This window comes from Corvus kubaryi, unplaced genomic scaffold (assembly GCF_017639235.1).
Source record: "Corvus kubaryi isolate FWS band 111438036 unplaced genomic scaffold, C.kubaryi_AGA036_p1.0 37391, whole genome shotgun sequence".
In the NCBI taxonomy this organism is placed as follows: domain Eukaryota; kingdom Metazoa; phylum Chordata; class Aves; order Passeriformes; family Corvidae; genus Corvus; species Corvus kubaryi.
Window position 1 is genome coordinate 5,785,451 of NW_024581130.1, and position 20,548 is coordinate 5,805,998.

The 20,548-nt window shown below is 38.2% G+C and overlaps 1 protein-coding gene across 3 annotated transcripts in view; it reads left to right on the forward strand.

The window, feature by feature from the left end:
* CADM2 (cell adhesion molecule 2) overlaps nt 1-20,548 on the forward strand; it is a 591,021-nt gene that overhangs the window by 405,272 nt on the left and 165,201 nt on the right. For all 3 annotated transcript variants that reach the window (XM_042037859.1, XM_042037861.1, XM_042037860.1), the window contains one exon: nt 12,555-12,704. In XM_042037859.1, the coding sequence (XP_041893793.1) occupies nt 12,555-12,704 (150 nt within the window). The remainder of the gene's footprint in view (nt 1-12,554; nt 12,705-20,548) is intronic.

Consider the following 20,548-nt stretch of genomic DNA (forward strand, 5'->3'; position numbering starts at 1 on the left):
TCCAGGGTTATTCTTTTTAATAGCAGTTCTGTGAACGAATATGTCTTGCTGGTTGTCACATCTTGTTATAAAACCATAATTTTGTTTAACATGATACCATTTTACTATTCCTAAACCCTTAGCTACGATGATTTCTTCCTTTCTCCGAGTGGCTGCTGTTTTCTGTCTCACTGCATTTTTGCTTTCGCTTTTGCTTGCTCCCATATTGGAACTGCCAGGGCTGCTGAGGCCTTCGGGGCTGCTCGTGCCTGCGTGCTTTTCCCGGGGTCACATTCGGGGCCGCACGGGCCACGCCGCTCAGCTCCCCGCGCGCCGCCGCCTCTGCTCTCAGCTGCGCTGCTGCTGCCTGGGGCCGTGCCCTCGTCTCGGCCGGGCCCTCTGAGCGACAACACCCCTGCTCCAGTGCGCGTTTTGGCTGGGCGCGGCTCCGCTCCACCACCACTGCTGCCAGCCGCCGCCCGCGCACCGCTCCTCTCACGGGGGTCGCTCCACCACGCGCTGCATGGGGCTGGGTGGGCACCGCCGCACCTCGCTCTGCTGCCAACACTGCAGCTCGCATCGCTCCGCCCGCAGGAACTGCCTCGCTGCTGCTCAGAGAGCACTTGGTCCATGTGGGCGAGGCCACACAGTCCCTGAGCTAGGCTTCCCTTCACCAAGACACAGCTGACATTGCTCAACAGTCTCAGTAATTAAATAATATTCACGAAAATATTCTTCCATCGGCATATATTTTGACTCAGAAATTAACTGTGTCCAAACGGTCTTCCAAAAGTCTTTGGTAAGAATCAAATCCCAAGAAACACAGAAAAAGTTCTTAAACAACCATGCCAGGAAATGTCTCAGTTCCTTTTGATCTTGAATTAAGCTAAAATTTACAAATCATTGTTCAAGAATCTTTTTAAATTTAAGATAAATGTCCATATGCAGTTTGGAGAGCCAAGTCTTTCCACAGTTCCTCCGTAACTTAGAGATGGAACAGCAAAACAAAAACAAGAAGAGAAATCCAGAGTTTACTCACAAATCAGTCGCTGTCCTTAGCGATTGGGGATTGTTCTGCTCACATTATCAACCATTTGTTACAGCAGGGATACTGCAACACATGTAACAGACAATGAGGCCCGTGGAAAAGAAATATATATGGACTGATTCTTGGTAGATGTTTCAGAGATGGTTATTTCTCCAGCCCCATGGCTGGGGCTCTGCTGAGGAACTGCTGCAATCCCGGGACCCGAGGGTCCTTGCCCGCGCAGGGAAACACAAAACAACCAATGGGGAACGAGGCTGACCAGGGGCAGGGAACCCCCGTGCTTCCCCCGCCCAGGGCCCTTCTCCCAGGACCACATGGCGGGGGGGGAGGGTCCCAACAAATATGATTTTAAGGAAGACAAAAAAATTTCCCAAGAAAGATGCAGTTTTCTATGAAAGTAATTGATGAATAAGGTTATTCTGTCAGCCTGTTGGACAGAAATTAAGCTTTTTTGTTAAAAAAAGATGACTATTTCAGCCCAGAAGACACTGAAGCTAATGCTAGTACTTCTTGTGGAAATTCAGAAGTCACTTCTGAGTTCCTGGTTCTGCCATTGGCTTCACACAGGTGCCCCTGTCCTGTCCCTTTCTGTGCTTTCTGAGGAGTCAGAATTTAATTGGGTCATGAGAGAGGAATAATGAATGCCTATATCTAAAAATATGCTTCATAAATGCATAAAGTAAAGAAATCTGGAAAACTTTTTTTTGGCTGATCCCTTTTGTTAAACCAAATTATTACCTTTAAGAGCAGTAAGGGCAAGAATTTCAGACAAATATGATATTTGGGTTGAAACTTTTTATTCACAGACAACTTGAAATGACAGCATCCATGTTGAATTCTCACAAATAAAAGGGATCCAAAGGTCACAATAAAAAAAGAAACAAGTTCTAGAATAAGAACTTAGAGATTTTGAATAAGAGACTGTTCCTACCACCCACTGTGAAAGTGAGGTCAAGTGATGAAAAAATAATTTTTCAAAAAGCATTTTTTGAGGACAGCTAGAGAATTCAAGAATATAATTTCCTTTAAATTACCATGAAATCATAGGAACACAGAATGGTTTTAGTTCGAAAGGACCTTAAAGTTCATCCAGATCCAACACCCTGCCATGGGCAGGGGCACTTTTCACTAGACCAGGATGCTCAGAGCCCCATCCAACCTGGCCTTGAACACTTCCAGGGATGGGGCATCCACAGCTTCTCTGGGCAACCTGTTCCATATTTTAAATTAAATTTAAAAAAAATTAAATTGTTCTTGTCCTAAATTCCCTTAACAGTTTCCCCTTGTCACAGCCTCTACAATCTGTTAGGGGCACGGTGCTGAATGCAACTTGCGTTTAGGCATTTCTAAATTTGTACTGGCAGGGAAATAAAAGTCCATCGTATGAATGGATCTTTCTAATTAATATCTGTGTATTAACCTAAGGTTCAATAGCACAGCAGGGGAAGTTTAGGGATCTGCTTTAAAGAACCCAGGCTTATGTTCAGCTATGTGTGAGGAGCATGGCATTTGTAAATAACCCTCTTAGAGAGCACTGGAAAAAATACAATCATTATACAGCACCACGTTCAGCAAAGCCACAGCAGCTTTTTCCTGTCTCTGCTGCTACATGGCACACATCCAGATATCTGCTGTACTAACATTTGCTCCTGGGAGGAGATGAAGAAAAAAGGGTCCATAAGGTTTCCATTGGCCTAGACAACTGAAACATCTGCTAGATTCACGAGCAGCTTGCTGGCCTAAGTCAGCAGGGAGAACTGCTGCAGATCAGCACTGCCATATCAATGGATATTTCATAGACCACAGGGAGGTAAAGAGAAAGTCAGGAGAGTATGTGATTTTATTTCAAAGTACACCGAAGTCTAATGCAGTTTTGCATAGAGTGATATCTAAATTGCGCAAAATTAGAGCCACATCTACCACTGATCTGCATGCAAGACTCATTAGGGAAATAGGTACATGGTAGAATAGCGGGATCCAATCCTCATCTTCTAATATCTGTTAACAGGAGCAATTCACCTGGTTCCCAGATGAAATTTGGCAAAAAGCAGTCACCTGAGAAAATATTCTCTTCACTGAGAAGGTTGCACTGGAAGAAGCAGCTGTCTTTCTGAAATACAGATAGTGTTGTTGGAAGGGAAAGGGCTATTCTGTGTCAGGACACAGAGCAAGTGTTGAAGCAACAATGGGAGAGGATAGAGTGGAATACACGTCCTTGTTTGGTGTAAGCTGCCTTTCATTTTTGTAGGCCAAGCCTGGCTTCTGATGCCTGAAAGTGCAGTCTGGCCTAAGTAATTTTGTTGTTTATAGTTTGGTGCCACTTAGGCTCGAAAGGGCTACTAGAGTTGTATAAAGCAGTCATTCTCCAGACCGAATTCCTGTCCTTTATTTTATTGTGTAAACCAAAAGAAGGAAAATAGCCCATCAAGTACAAAGCCAGCTTTAAAACTGTTGTTTTGTACTTGAACTTTCATGAGCTTAAACAGAGCTGTGATCTTCTCTGCACGAGAAAAAGAGTCAAACATCAAAGAAGGTGGATATCGACAGGGTGGGTGAAATCGTCAGTAGTGAAAACTTTGTGAATATACAAATGGTCACAAGTGGAAAACACTTTATTAATCGTTCTGACTTCTGCTCGGTGAGAATCAGAACTGCTTTCTTCAGGGACCGTTCCCAGTTGGCCAGGATGTGTTTAGGTATTGATCAACACAAGGTCATTAAGGGAGTTCAGATCACACCATCTGCACGCACCGTATTCCCACCTTTAAGACAGCGTTGCCTTTTGTGTGTAACAACACAACTCTTCAAAATAGTCTTTATATTTATGAAGGGGATTTTTTTGGAAAGTATGTTTGATTTGTCCATACTTTGTTCCAGTGACAGAACTCAAAGATCTGACTTCCATATATTGATCCTCATTTACTGCTAAGATGGTTTTATCAGGAATGTTTACAACTACAGAGTATTTCACTGAAAAACAGCACTGATTTGGTAGTCAGAACAGATAAGTCTCTGGCCAAAATCTGTTTTTTCCACCTTTGCTTTTTTCTTCATTTACCTTTGAGGATGACATGTCACCTGAAGCAAACTGAGCAGTGAAAGTGTTGCAAGTCCACGTAGCAAGGATTTATTTAGTGTACTAGTGCAATGACAGGTGATTCTTATTCAAACTTGTTTCCAAAACAGAGGCAGGTGGTAAGATCAGTGTTTAAATGTTCTAGTCTAATTAAAATACACTGAAGTAAAAAGAATTTAAATTCTCAGAAACAAGCTGTGGTTTAGTAGCAAATTTATCACTGTTCTTTCTGGGCATACATGTGTAAAAATATACACAATATGTGTTTACTTATATTTTAACAAGAATTAAAGCTACTGTGTGGGCAAATACTAAGGCAAACCTAGAACAGTTTTAATTTTCACTTTTGCTCAGCTGTTCAGTACAGTGAAAAGTTTAAGCTTCCATTTAAGCACAGGAGGTTCCATTTGGTGAGTGAGCTTTTGCCATGGGCGTTTGTAACTAACAATAGGCAGTTCAGTTATGGTGCATTTTTGAGGATCTCTGAATGCTTTTTGAGGTTACAAACATTCAGACAACAGCACTTCTTGGAGCTGATTTGTATAGTTGCCTCTTCCTCTGTCTTTTAACTTCTCTTTGAATGACATTTCAGAAGTTGGTGAGACAAAGTTAAAAGTAGAAGGATTTTAAATCTTGGTTGTGTTCTGCTCAGATAGAAAAAGTGGTCAAACAGAGAACAAAGACGAATAGGTACACAGTAAAAAAGTTCTTGCCAGGTGGGTTACCTGCATGTTGGACTTCAAATACCATAATTTGTCTTTAAGGATGAAGGAAGGAGAAAAAGTGTATTCCTGAAGAGATGCAAGTATATTTTCTTTTATAGAAATTGATAGCTGGAAAGCCTGAGAGAGCATTTTTTCCAATAGAGCTGAAATTTTTCACAAATGGGGGAAAGGAAGTCATGAAAGGGGTTGTAGTAAAATGAGCAGGAAAAAAATGAATCTACTGATACATTTTTTCTTCTTTGTGTAATTACCTTTCTGTAGAATGTTTGATTTGGAAAAATGAAAACCAAAGTATTTTGATTTTTCTGAAGAAAAACTGTTTTCTTTTAATACTGGGTGAAAAGTTAATATTTCTAATAATACCAGTCCATCTTTTCCTCTAACCAAAATTTATTCAATTATTTTGGAATTTCTAGTAATTTCCCTCTTCTTTACACATTACTTATTTTCAATAATAGTATTATTTTCCAAAGTATTTTCTCCCGGTATTAACGCTAAACGCTTTTATATATGCCCAGAGTATTTCAAACCAGGATTAAAACAGAGGAGAATTGTGGGAAAGGCTGTGATTGGGCTACTGAAGTATCTGAGAGATTAGCACAGGTATCTCCTTGGAGCATTGATGTGTGAAGTAAGAAAGTGCAACTATTCTCATTTTGTAGATTAGGAATAAAAATGTGGTGACAATGAGGCCCAGATCCTCAAAGAAGTTAAAGCGTCCAATTCCTTACTCTTCATGTTAGGATTGGATGCTGTCCTGCTTTTAGAGAAAAAGGACTTTTCAATTCATTAAGGCACAAAGAATTGAGCATAATGCTATAGAGTGAAAAGTGACACAAAGTCTGAGCCGTATTTACAATTATGAGAACCAGAAAATTCATCAGTTTGTTGTCACATTTGTGGGAAGATGAGGCTCACTTCAATTATGTTTGGATTTGTAACTTTCTCAGGAATGTAGAGTGGTGGAGGAGAATGCCTTTTAATAAGTAACAACTGAATAATGTCACTGGATACTCTTCTCCATTCACAAGCAAATAATACCATGGTGATAGCCTGAAAAGAGTAAAAAATAGTCACTTATCCAAGGTTCCTAGGAAACAGCACTGTTTGTGCCTACTCTTGTTACAGCGGGGATGGGGGGAGACCCCAACATACTCTTTTTTATTTTTTTCCCCCTATTGTCTCTCTCATGCTTTTTCCTGTTTGTCATTGTGGAATAATTCTACTTCAATATGTTTTTTGGGTTTTTTTCCAAATTTATATCTGCAATCTTTTTCACTGTAATATAGTCCAAGTTAATCATATTTTGAGTTAGCTGTTGGTTTGGAAACATACACCTGAAACACAGGGAGTGAAGGAAGGAATGAAGGAAGGAAGAAGAGGCTTCTTCCTTTTCTTTTTTTGCTGTCAGACATAAATTCTATAGTCTGAAATCAGAAGCTGTATTGGTTCAGTCTTGTCCTTTGCCTTTGCATTATTTTAGTATTGCTGAAACATTTAAAAGGCTCAGTGAGCTTGAATGCACAGTCTGGGGGTAACAGTTATTCTCTGCACTGTTTCTTCTCTCTCTCCTAAACCTGTCATTCTGCAGTAAGTTTCTGCAGTGTTCTCTTTAATTCCAATGTTCTTTGCAAGAGGTTTTGTTACTGGAGTATGTAGCAGTTATTAGAGAACACAATTTTGTTTGGTTTGTTTCTTTTTTTAAACGATGTTTCTTCAGTGAGCAAACAATTTAAGGGATATTTTCTCCGGGCATCAAATCAAAAAGTATTTACAATCTAGATACGGGACTAAATTATTGCTGTTTAAGATAGCAAGTTCAGAAAGGTGGATCCATCCAGTTAAGGACTCTCTGTACCAAATAATGCTCAGGAAATTCTTTTGTTCTTTAAAAATGCAGTGTGAATGCAGTTTAGCATGCAGGCACTTGCTCTATTGCCTCTTGAAATAAAGCAAAGCAGGTAGTTATGCATCAGGAGTTAAACTGTCTTTTTTAATCTGTCATCAATATTTTTACTGCTCTCTTAAGACTGTTCTAAGAAATTTAAAAAAAAATTGGAGGCAACAAATCATGTAGTTTCTTCCTTCAGATTTTCCAGGACACTAACCTTCAATTTGGTATCCATGCTGGCAGCCTAGAGAAGCAGATTCATTCCCATTGCAAAGTTAGAAGAAGCACACAGTTGCACAGGAGTGCAGATCTCAGTTTATGCCTGCTGAAATGCAGTTCACAGTATCATTGCTCTTTAAATTAGATAAAGACAAGCTAATAATACTTTGTCTCCTTGGAGAGATGTTTGCATTATTTCATATATAAATTAAGTGAGAAAGCCAGGAAAGTGATTCAGTATATTAGATGTTTCATCATAATGGCTTTTTTTTCCTAATGTTTTAGTTTCTTTACTAAGAAAGAAGGCCAAAATTAATGTATTCTCCCTACAGATGCAAGCTGATATTTGAAGTAGTAAGTTTCTTGCTCTTTCACCCAAATATTTACTCTGTTTTTGTTTTTAGGGCCTGGTCCTATTAAAATCAATATTAAAAATCAGACTGTTTTGAAAAAATAATTTGCTCAAGTTTGGGGTTTTTTTTTGGTTTTTTTTTTTTTATTTCCTCTGATATAGCTCTGCATTTTTATGGCCTCTGGTTTTGTCTGAGACCATGCTGTGGAGGTATCAAATAAAAAGCCCATGGCTTTGTGGTTCCGTGCAAGACTGAAAAGGATAAATCTCTGCTGTAGAACTGTAGGCTCTACTTTTTCCCTCTTGCATGCTGATAAACTCTATTTACCTCACAGGGACTCTGGGTAGCCAGGCCCTGTGTAGAGCCAATGTGCCAAAACACTGATAATTCTCTGCATCTCTGTCACCTCTTTTCTAGGCCATCCTCTCTCTCCACAACTTTTTTTTTTTGTGGCTCTCTGATGCACAGTGGTATGAGTAGGCAAAGCTTGCTGCACTGATGCTGTGCTCTTAATTGATACTGATACACTCTTAATTTGTGACATAACTGTTTACTTTCCAAAAAGAGACCTTTGTAGAAACAAAAGTAAAGAGAGGATTATGTTTTCTCAGTGCTCACAGCCACCTAGTCACATTTATAATTAGCCTGGTAAATTGATTAGAATGTATCACCTAAGCGTCAAGTGGAAGTGTTGAACTCATTAAAGAGCTTTCATTGTAATTGCTAAAAGTAAAAAAACAAAAAAATACAAAGCCACAAAACCAAGCAAAAAACCTAACCCAAACATAAACAAAAAACATGAAATGAACTCACATGATGAATGTTTACAAACTGGACCAAATAATGATAATTATTCTACGTAGACTTGTCACACACTGAGCTAAAAATCAGTGTTAAATGTAAAAGCAGTTTAGCCATGATTTTTGGGTGGGAAAACAAAAAAGAAAAGCCTTTCTTGGCAAGAACCAGCTTGTGGATAATGAGATATGAGTGTTGGTCCTTCACAAAGCATTGCAGGAACAGCCTGTGATAGAATATACTTAACTATAGCTCCATCTAGTCCAAATAGCTGAAATACTTTTGCTAGCAAAGCTAAAATGAGCAGAGGGGCTGGAATACAACATGATGATAACAGTGTCTCGATGCAGCCGCCTTTTTTCAGTAATTTCATTGCTTGTTGTAATTTACCTTTGCAAAACCTTGTAGTGTTTTCCTTTTCAGATGCAAAGGAATTAATAATGTGGACCATCAGTAATTTTTTTTTTTTCATCTCTTTATTAGTGTACTCCATACAGGCAGTAAAATTGTTTGTCCTTGCTCTAGATTTGATTGAGGAGCAGAATGTAATTTGATATACTGTAGTGGATATACATATATATGGATATATATAGATAGATATAAATATATATATATATGTGTGTTTGATTGACTTGACCTGCTGGTGGAGGTTAGAAATGTCGTTCCCAGCCATTTGTAGGGAGGAAAGCAAGTAATCTGGATGGGTAGCCCTGTCTTCAGCATCTGAGTTGTAGTCTTTATCTCAATTATACTTGTCAATCACCTCAGTTAATAGTAAAGTAGGAAATAAATTGTACTGAACTTACCTAAAGAGCTGTGTCCAGTGCAGTGAAATATAGGGATGTGTAAGTAAGAGCTACAGGAGAACTGAAAGAAAAAAGGGAAAAATCCCAGCCCCGTGGTAAACCTTTAGTCATACCTGGGTCTGACCCTCAGGTCAAGAGGATTAATTTAGGTGTGCAAACAGGAATACAAAAAACTGGTAGAGAAGTGGCATCACCTTTGTATTTTTGCCTTCTGTGACTGCAGCAGTGGGACTTCCAGGCCTGGGCTGCACACTTCAGAAAGAAGAGGACACATGGAAGAGGGCACAGAGAAGAGCCACAGACTAATTAAAGGATTGGAAAAATGTCATCTCTGCAGAAAGACTTGGGAGCTCAATTTGTTTAGATTATCAAAAAGAAGGTTAATGGATGATTTGATCACAGTCTCTAAGTGCCTACAGGAGAAATTTGATAAAAGAGGGCTCTTCTGAGCAGGGGAAAAGATTTAAGAGCCAGTGGAAGCTGGATGCTATAGTGAGACAAATTTAGAGCAGGGGTGAATTCTGTGGTTTTGTTTGAGCAATGAGGACTGTTTCTTTCTGAAATAAGTTACTGAAGGGCCATAAATTTTCCATTACTGGGCTTCTTAAGCTAAGGTGGAATGAATGCTTTTGTTAGAGGACATTAACAGAAACAAGGCCTCTCCCACAAAATACTGTGAGATCCTCAGGAACCAGAGGCAATCTTCAGTGGCATAAACCACTTCTTTGACATTTTAACAGCTGTGTTAAAAGGCATGATGCTAATGTTTTCTTTAGTGTTCACCTGTTTCATATAGGGTTTTACCACCTCCTCCAGTCCTTCTGGACCCAAAGTGCCTTCTTTAGTATCCCAAGTTAGCTGCAGATACAAACACTAAAGTGAATCTCATGAGTTTTTCTTTGTCTTAGTTTTCCCATCACTTACTAGTATTTTTTGTCTTCATTAAGAGATGTGCAGTACCCTTTCATTCGGACTTGCTTTATCTAGTTATCTCTGTCCTGTACAGGCTCCCTTCTTTATACTTGGGCTACTTTCCATGTTAAATGTCTCCTTTTCTCTGAACCTCTTCTCCACTCCAAGCTTCCCGTGAAGCTCTGTGCATCTTCTGCAGAACCACACAGATTCTGTTGGCAAGGGATAAGATGAACATTTTGGTCTTCTTTTTATATGCTAGATTAATTCTTGTTTCCAAATAATTAGCAATCACTGGGGTGGCCAGAGAAAAGAAAGTTCCGACTTCTTCAGGTTATGGCATCTGCAGTTTCTATTTATATGGTTGATCAGAATAGTTTCTGTACTGACCAGAGATGAGTCTGTGACTTGGCAGTCAGTAACAAATGATAGAGTGCATGTACACTGACACCTCATGATAAGAGCTGTAATACCAGACAGAGAATACAGGGTAATTATGGGGAGATCTCCTAAACTGTGTTAATAAGGTCCTAAATCATTACAGCAGGTTTTTTATTAAACTACCTCCCATTCCAGTTCTTTAATGTAAACGACAGATTTCACTGTGCTAATCTCTGGCACTAGGTTCTGTTTAATGCTTCTTGTAGGCAAAAAGTATTTTAGCCCACATAGTCTCCTATTCACAGCTCATACTTTAGAAGGTTATTTCTTTGGTGAGTTGCCTGTAATTTAGTGGAAGTAACAACAGGCTGTGTGCATTTTTCTGGATTTTAAAAATTCTAATTTAAATGATAAGCAATTTATGCAATATCTTGAGGTTCCTTGACACATTGGAATTGAAAGAGGAGAAATGGAAGGAAATGACAAATCTTTTCTCTTTTCTTTTTTCTTTTTTTCCATCCTTGTTTATTATTTTTCTCTCATCGTTGTATTTCTCAATGTGTGGTTTTCAAGAAGCAGGGTTTGATTAATGAAGTGTCAGATACAGAGGATGTCATGAGAATTTTGGCATTTATTATTTGCAGCATTTAAATTAGCCATGGTATTTTTAGTATTCCTTATTTTTAATTTACTATGTCTGTTATCCTGTTGATAGTAAATACCCTCTTACAGTAAATATCAGTACACAGTAAATCTTGATCTTTAGACAACTGTAGTTGATATTTATACAAAAATTATAATAGTTATTCAGATTTGCATTTTGGTGGAAATATTTTATTTATTTCACTGATGGGGGTGCTTATGTTCCATGTCTAAGGCCATCGGGATTATTTCACATAGGGAAATCAAAATCTGGCTAGAATTATTTTTTTGGCAATATCAGTAGGTCAAATAGAAGTTCAGTTGTTAATCTTTTATTTAGTACTTCCTTACTCTGCTCCTCTGCAAACCTGTATCCTAGACAATAGATTTCCATATTGCCATGCTTTTATATTGAAGACATGCCTCACTTTAACTTGTTTGGGAACAACTCTGATGAGAGGCACTAAAATAGGATGTTTCTCTGAGGGTTTTATGCTGGATTTATGATTCTGTATTGTATCATTAATGGGTATTGTATTTATTATATCCTTGATGCACTTATGACACGTCTATGAGCTTGTTCTCTCCTGTAGGACTGTAGAGAGATTTTTAATTCCTGACACATCCCACTTGAGCGTCAGTCTTGGCATTATACTTCTTATGCAAGCATCTCTACCTACTCTTCAGTGCTTCTTTTAATAGAACCTGTGTAAAAGAAGGAGAAGAAAGAAGCATACATTTCATTTAGAGTATTGGGTTGCCTTTCTTTTGCATTGTACCCTTAAATAAATAATGTATTTCCTAGATAACAATCATATATTCGGTGATGTGTCTTGTTTATTATTGAAGGTTTTTTCTTTCCCCACCCATGTTAAAAATCACTTCCATGGTTTTGTGCTCCCTTCTTGCAGTCCTGTTTGTCAGAACATGTTGTGCTGTTTGACAAGAGGTGTGCTATTCTCACACTACATAAACACTTTAGCCTAACTGTGCCATTGAAAATGCTTGTGATTCAAGAACCTGACTGATACTGCTCCTGCATTGTGTAGAGGCATTTGGAAATCTTCCCAGTGACTTTTCAGCAAGCACTTAATGTGATTCATAATGCTCTGGGATAGAATCACAGATGTGAAAGAGACCTACTACATCATCTCTTCTGTTTTCATATGAGATCAGGTTATATTCCCCCAACAGCATATGCATCAAGTATTAGATTCACACTACATTTGCTCTCCAACAACTTTCCAAACCTGACACAGAAAACATCATCCTGAGAGGCCTTTAAAATGTATAAAAAGAAACAGAGAGTCAAGGTTGCCCCGTCCCTCTGTTTTAAAAACTCTGTGGATTTTTATGTTATGCTTTCAGTGATGTTTTCAACAATGATTTAACTATATTGCTTGCACTGAGATATCTTTGGGTATGTCTGAGGAGATAAAATTGCAGAGTATTTCTTTGGAACTAAATAGTTACTACTGGGGGGGTGGGGGGGGAGGAATTCTTTTTTCTTAATTCATCTCTCTGTTTCTCAGGTACAGAGAATATATTGTAATTTAAAAAAAAAAAAAAATATACTACCTTTCTTTGGTCAGACTAGATCACACTGAATTCCAGGTCTGTCATCTGTGGGAAACTGCTGCAATAAATTCAATCCTATAACTTAAATATTTTCTTTTTTTTTCTCTTATTCTCTTCCTTTCTGCATCCCATCCCTCCCTCCTCAGGCAGCCAAGGGCAGTTCCCACTCACACAGAACGTCACAGTTGTTGAAGGGGGAACAGCAAATTTGACCTGCAGGGTCGATCAAAATGATAACACCTCCCTCCAGTGGTCAAATCCAGCTCAACAGACACTGTACTTCGATGACAAGAAAGGTAAATTATTTCCTGAACTCATGCTTCTGCACCATTTTTTTAATAAGAAAGAAATGTTTAAAACCATTTCTCTTTGCTACTCTAATGTGAATGTATTTCCTATATATCCTAGATGTTTTCTGTTACAATTATTATATGATTGTTTGTTGTGGTTTTTTTTTTGATTGGGGTTCACTGAAATACTATCTTGCACATTACAGTATATTTAAATTTTTAAAAGGAAAAGAATAGGATTAGAAATTCTTATTGTAAGATAATTTGGAAAATGCTGCAAAATATCTTGGTAGAGAATTTATGGGTGGCAAGAGGTGGCAAGAGAAGTAGTATCCCATAAAACTTGTGACTTGTTTTTATTGGTGTTATGCATAAATATGTATTCTATATATTTTTACATTTGCGTATATAATCCCATAGTTTGTTTCTGGTGTACAGCAGTCTGGTTGTTAGTGAAATGCACAGTTGCTGTGGTAGGTGTTCTTAACAGCTAATAGAAATACTTGTATTTTGTGTCCTGATGTTTCCAATGTTTCCATGCACAGATTTTTAAAAATTTTACTTAAATGGGGGAAGAGAAAAAGACAGGAAAACATCCATTCCTTACAAAAAGAAGGACATTATTTTGCAGTGGTATGTATTTCTAGACATTGATTTGAACTGAAAAATCATTGAGTTTTACATAATAGAATGCTAATGTAAAGATTACACTAGATTCTGTAAAGAAATTTAAGTTAGGAGTAATAAATTCATCACTTGCCTTTAAAAAATGTGAAAGCTTCGGTGTTGATTTCAGTGCTACAGAAGTTCAACAGTTATACTTAATTCTGGTGCTTGAATTTATTTTGAAAGGTGCTCCATGCTCTAGAACATATTTCAACAAGTGCAGTCATTACTCCGCTTAAAATAAAAGAACTGATGTCCAAATGCTCTGCTGAATGATTACAAGACTTTAAAACACCTTGTAGGACTGAAAGCGCTTTGTGGATCCGTGCACTTCAATAGAGGAGAATCTAAAACCTGTCATTTTATACCTGCAGAAGCTGCAATCAAAATATGTTTTTTTACTATTAATATAATAGTTGAATAGATTCTCTTGATGGTGTTGAAGTGGTTCCTTTCTCTTTTATCTAATTTCCTGTAGCGTGTAATCATTTGATTTGCAATTTCTTTGAAATCATAAGTACCTTTTGAATGTAGGATTGAAGATGAGAGGTTTATAAGGTGCAAACTTTGCAGCTGTTAAGTCCTGTGCTGTAACCTTTGTCCACATGCACCCCTTTATTTTAGCTGTAGTCATTGGTGATCTGGGGTGGGTAAGTAATGCCTGCAAAACTAAAAGCAGAGAGACGTTGTCTACTGATAGAGCACATCAATACTCAGAAAATCTTTATCTTTTATAAAATAAGTGACATTTTAAAGGATGCTGAGAAGGACGTGTGAGGACTGAAAATACATTAATTTGAGCATTGTAGCCATTTTGGTGTGAATTGAATTTTCTGTGTGGTTTAGCTAAATCTTTACTTTTACAACAAATAATTGAAGTCTGTATTACTTTTTAATATAATGAATTAAAGCAACAGAATTTGAATGGCATGCAGAGTAGTAAGTACTAGAAGCAATTTATATTCCCCACAGGAAATGTGCAGAGCTGAAGTGTGTAAATTTAAGGGACTGCAGTCTTTATTGAACTTTTAGCTTGTCCCAAGACTTGGAGGAATATTTGATGATTAATTTTATGGAGGAATTACTCTGCATCTATTGCACATGAAAACGTCTTCAGGTCCTTTAGCTGGAGATATTAAGTCTTATGTTGGCAGTGGTTTGCACTCTGTGTGATATTTCCAGTCTCAAGTATACTGAGAGGAGTGAGCAGTACATCCAATTCCTGCATGGAAAACATTCTGCCACTTCTGAAAGTGAAGTTACAGCTTTCACTGGCAATTTTTCCTGTTTGTATGTGTATGGGTTCATATAAGTAAGAAAGAAATTCCTTTCACATGCCTTTGATGCTTGCATTATTGAGCCAAACTGGAGAGAGGTATTTATTAGTGGTTTTGTCAGGAAATGATGGCAAGTGAAACTCTAAAGGCTTCCCCTTTTTTTCTCTCCTTGTTTCCCACTTCTCCCAGCTAGGCATACAATTTGGCTATAAAAAAAGCAGCTTTCTACTAGAACCAGTCATTGCATTTAATTTATTGAGAGCAGTGCCTCTGCCAGAGTCTATTCAAACCTGTCTCTTATTGTTAGCCAAAACCAACCTCCAGGTCTTATTTATCCTTTCAACACCATGAGCATTGCTTTTTAATAGCTCTGCTTTGCAAACTCTGAAAATTAATGGAAACTTGAACAGCCATAGAGTTATGTTCTGTGTAAAAAACAGAAGCTCAGACAAGGTGCATCACCAGCAGCCTTTATATCCGTCAGAGCTGAGTAACTCTGGGTGTTGCCATGTTAGGAAATAAGTCACATTTGCTTACTTTGAACTTTACTTCCCTTCAATAGGTTATTTTCTACTTATACGAATGACACATGTAGGAATGGGAGCATATTTCTTTCATGTCTGGAAGCATAACACAAATTCAAGAAATCTTTTTGTTGATAGCTGTATATTTTAATAATTATGAGAGAGTCAAATAGTAAAGTGAAGGAATGTGTGTAAGTATCAAAAGAGGGTTGAGAGTGCAGCAGAATATGAGGGAGATGAGAGTTGTCATTGTATATAATAATTAAGGTTAGAAAAGACCTTTAAGGTCATAAAGCCCAGCCATTGACCTTAGGACCACCACCATATGGTGCAAGAGGTGCCAAAAATAGAGCAAATTGTCCATGCAGTGAAAAGCCCTCCCCGCTGGATTGTCCTTGGCAAGACCCATTCTGTGTTCATGCTTCTTTCTCAAACAAGTTGGTTCCTCTGTCTTGCAAAGCCATTTTTTGACCAAAATAGAACTTCTTGCAAAAAAGGGAGAAAGACTCAGTCACCTGTGCCTTTCATATTTCTGTGCCTTTCCTCGAGGGGTTAATTATTAGTCTCCAGTTTATTAAAAATGGATGACGTATGTATTATGAAGAGCACATTCATGTAATTTTGCACTCTTCTGAGCTGCGGTGCAGTCATTGACATTGAAGTTAGGAGTCATCCTTCCTTTTTCTGTTTTAGGTATTTTAACGTACAGAAATGCAATGAGCCAAACACACTAATACCAAAACCACATTACTAAAATTACTCTTCTCTTCCCCTCACATACTGTCGTGGCCACCTCTTTCTAAGTACAGATTTTTTTCTCAGTTAAGAGGATTTTGTGGCTAGTAAAGAACACTTTCATCCCAACCTTCACACCAATTTAATATTTATTTAATATTAATAAAGGAGACAAGGACTATTTTTAACTTGGGACATTTCTGGCACTTGGCCTTTACAGCCTTACAGTGATATAGACAGAAAATTAGGAGTGCCTTGTTTCAGAAAAGGCAACACTGTGGATTTAGTGAATGTGAAATCACAGTTCAGAGGTTGTTTCCAGGTCTTCATCACTTGCAGTAGGTGGTTTGGTTTTGTTGTAAATTTAGGCCTAAAATGTGTTTGACTCGTTGAGGTGATGGGAATAGGGAGAGGAAATAAATCCTATTTTCTTACAGGAAATTAAGTTATAGCTTTATTTTAGTATCTAACCAAGGTGAAACTGTTGCTTCCCTCCAACTCTTTCTTTGATACTCTAAAATATATTAAGATTTGAAATAACTTTGTCTTTTTTATTATTCTAATGCAGAGTAGCTAAAATATATGAAAAAGAAATGTTTGACCTGGTGAACTTGGTCTCATTGATGACCTATCTCCTTGCTGTCCTTTTTGGTACTTCTATCTTTTTCTGGTTCCTCTACCTCAGAAATTCAAGGGCACTTTGTATCAATTTGATTTTTAATTCTTTCTCTTTCATTTGAAACATCAAGCTTTTACCTGAAAGTAAAAAATACTGTATTGAATAAGTGGATACATGTTCTTAAATGTTAATAAGCTTAACAACCTTACCTTGGTCTCCAGCCCCCTGTGCTCCACCAAGAGAATTTTAAAGATTGTGTCTTCCTTAAAAATAGGAATTCACAACTCACCCTAAGCAAGTTCAGATTCTCTGGAAACAAATGCAAATTGCATGCTGCACTTGAAATGAGTCTTTCCCTACACAGTTTTCAATTAAAATGAATAATTGCCATAGAAACCTCTGTATCACTTTATGCACCCAAGTACCTATAATTGCATAGCTGCCTTTGGAAGAAGCACAATGTGCAACAGTGTAGAACTGGCAGATATTATTTTAAATTAATGTAGGTTATTTTAGTTTATCTTCACTGGTGTCACTTCTTAAGGATTTTGAGAGGGCAATAAACGCTGAGAAACATAAATATGAATGCAGAGCTATAAGGAAAAGGCCACAGCATGGAGGCAGAGAGATAATTGATAAAGAGAAGACTGAAAAGAACCTTTATGCAAGTTGTTATAGCAGCCATCTTCTCATATTCCCATTCAGTAGGGGGAATACAGATAAATACGGAGCAGGATATTGAGTTATAAAGGAGGCGTGTACAACTGAACAATGGCTGTTGATATCAAAGGTGTTTAATCTCCTCAATATTAAAATGTGTAATTGGACTATAAAAAGGAAGAGAATCTGTACCTCGTGTGTACATACCTAACAGTTTTGCTCAGTCAGGGAAGTGCAAGTGTAAAATACCTGCTCTCCACCTTAACAGGGAAGTTTGCAGGTCTGTTGATAGTAAAACAAGGGTGTGTTGACATTGACCACGATAAATTTGCCACAAACTGACACAGATTTTGATGAGACATGTGCCTGATGCTAATCATAGGTGGGTACATGGCCCCTGTGCTTTCATCAAGTAGTAGCACTTTCATGTCTTACTGAAAAATTAGAAAGGATATTCCAGTCTCAGGATTATTCATCCCTCAGCAGCAGAATATATTTCTTTAGATGACCTTTGATTTTTTACATGTAAGAGTACTTGGCATTTATGTAGCTCCCTATCATCTTGAAAGCTTTCAAAGATAGTGGTGCACTAGGCAAGGGTTGTGAGAGGGCACTGTTCTTGCAGAACTCTCGAGAGCTTCCCTGATAGGCACAGTGATCTGGTGGGAACACGTTTGGGTACAGCAGCTGCCCATGAGGTTCAGCATTTGCTCCCTCTCTGGGGTGGCACTATTATGTTGGAACTTATGTGAGTTTAGAGAGAGGCTGTGTCTCTAATCAAACCATCATGACTTGGGATGGTCAGCTGTGCTATCAGCTCCATGAAAGCAACTCCTGACCTTTTGCTTTCTCAACAGAAAGATATTTAGAGGGAGACTGAAATTCGCAGTGTACAAGGCATGGGATTTTAATTACAGTGTCATGTATGTCAGTTTAGAAGGATTCATTAGTGCAGAGAATTTTTTCTGACTCTGACACTAAAATGGTGATTGAATTGCCATCCAAAAGGCTGGTCCTTTCAGGTATGAAAATCCTGTCTCTCTGATGTTATAGATACAAAACTCCATTCTAGTTAGCTGTATTTATCCTTTGACTTGTTTTGTGGCAGCCAGGCTCTGGATATTGAATTTAAGTATAAACCAAATCTACAGCTTTCTCTGGTGATCCAGCCTCAGATTCTAATCTGCATAAACAAGCAGAGGTACTTGTGAGTTACAAAAATAATTGAGGACATTTCTGACTGGAGGGAAATGCTGAACTTGCCTCTTGTAGACATTTAATGATTCTGGTAAGCAGTTGAATTTAAGATGTAGGTGTGCAAGTAGACAGAAGGAATTGGCTTGTACAAAACATGAGTCAGAGAAGCAAAGAAAATAACGTTTCTTTTTGCGGTAGAAAGGAAAGTAGAACATACAGGGTTTAAATTAGTTATGCAGGACAGGGAGGCAGACAAGCTGTATTGCTGGGAGTATGGAGAGCCTTAGCATTTAGGTAATGTGAAATCGAGTAGCAATGATGAATGGACTTAATCTCCACCTTCACATGCTCTGCCTCCTGTTACATAATTGAGTGGAGATGGTATCAGACAGGAGATGATGGCCAAGCTTAACCCCATCCTAGGGTACACATATAAATTAGAGATTCACTGTTACTTAGAGTTTAATAGACCCTTTCACGGAGAGAATACCTTGTAGTCAAACTATGAAGTAGCATGAAAAACAATGGGGAAAAATGCAAGAAAACTATACAGATAATTTCTGAAGTATTATATTACAGCTAGATAAGTTTGGGGGAAGTTATACAGAGGGATGGGATTTTATCTCATTTTTTTCTCCCTGAGCTGAAGAGCAATACTTTGTAAATGTTTATAATATTTAGGAGGCTTCTAGCACTTAAAGAAAAGAATTATATGAGATAGAAATCCTATTTTTACACAGAGCTTTCCATAAAGATCTTTTAGAATAGTCGTTCCAAGGTATGTAGTTGAGATCATTATTTTTCTGTTGGTCATATCTGTTGATTCCACAACTATGCCAGACAAATATCAGTAGCTGTGTGGCCAGCTCTTATCTTTCCTTGAGACCCACTGTATGACATATAGGGACAGATAACCTGGGTTAAGTCTTTCAGCTGCAATTTTATTTCTTACTTATGGGTTCTTGCTCTCACTCACTCCCCTGCAAGGGGTAGGGGAGAGAATCAGAGAGGCAAAACCAAGAAAAGCTTACAGATCAATGTTAAGAGAGTTTAATAAGTGAAGGCAATGGGAATAAAAAATTCCAAGTAGTGGAAAGGCAGTCACTCACTCCGTCCCACGAGCAGTGTGATGCACCAGCCCGTCTCCAAGCAATCCCTACTTGGGGAAAACAACTCCCATGTTTTGTTATTGCTGTATTTTATGGAATATTCCTTGGTCAGATTGGGTCAGCAGTCCTGGCTGTGTAACCTCCCGACCCCTTGGTCACCCCCAACCTTCTCACTGTGGGTGCAGAGTGAGAAACAGAGAAGGCCTTGACACTGTGCAAGCACTGCTCAGTGATAACCAGTGCGCTGATGTGTTTTCCACAATGTTTCGGTCATGGACCTAAAACACAGCACCATGTGGGCTGCTATGAAGAAAATTCCATCTCTACCAAACCCAGTACAGCTTCCCTCTGGGTCATGGATAGGAAATAAGCTTAAATGATTTTGGATGGTAGTTCATTAGTGCTCCGGGGAAAGAAAGACACTGTCTTAGAGCTTTTGAGATCAAGAAGTGTCTCACTTTATCCTTAAACCCCACAGGTTTCAAAACAGGTTGGCACTTTTGAAACCTGGAATGCTTGTGTTCACGCATCTTAAAAAAGATAACGTGATCAAAGGGACCAGGAGTCTGTTAAAATATCTTGACAGTTATTTTCTGCATGAATATGAAAATTGCATTTAAAAAATGTGTTACAATGCATTAGAATATTATTTCATTGCAATAAATTAGTAGAACTACTCCCACTTACAGCATTTATTTTTCCATTTCTTAGCAGAATCAAGGGAGTAAATGGCCGTATTGTAGAGATGGTTAGAAAGTGTAGGAGCTTGCATTATATTGTGCTGAAGTGTGGGTATGTGCAGAAATTAGGTTTACCAGCACTCAAGCTAAATGGAGAATGAAGCTGATATATTGGAATATGATGAATTGAAGTAGTAGTTGTGATGACACTGCTAAGATTACTCTGTAACGAAGTTTCATGATACTCAGGCTGCTGGCTATTTTTGTTTTAAATGGCAAAGAATCTTTTACTAGTGAAAATTCCTATTTTTGGGGGGCGGTGGGGGGGGTGAAGTTCAAAAGAGGCACAAAGAGAGATTTCTTTTATCTGCCCTCTCTGCACT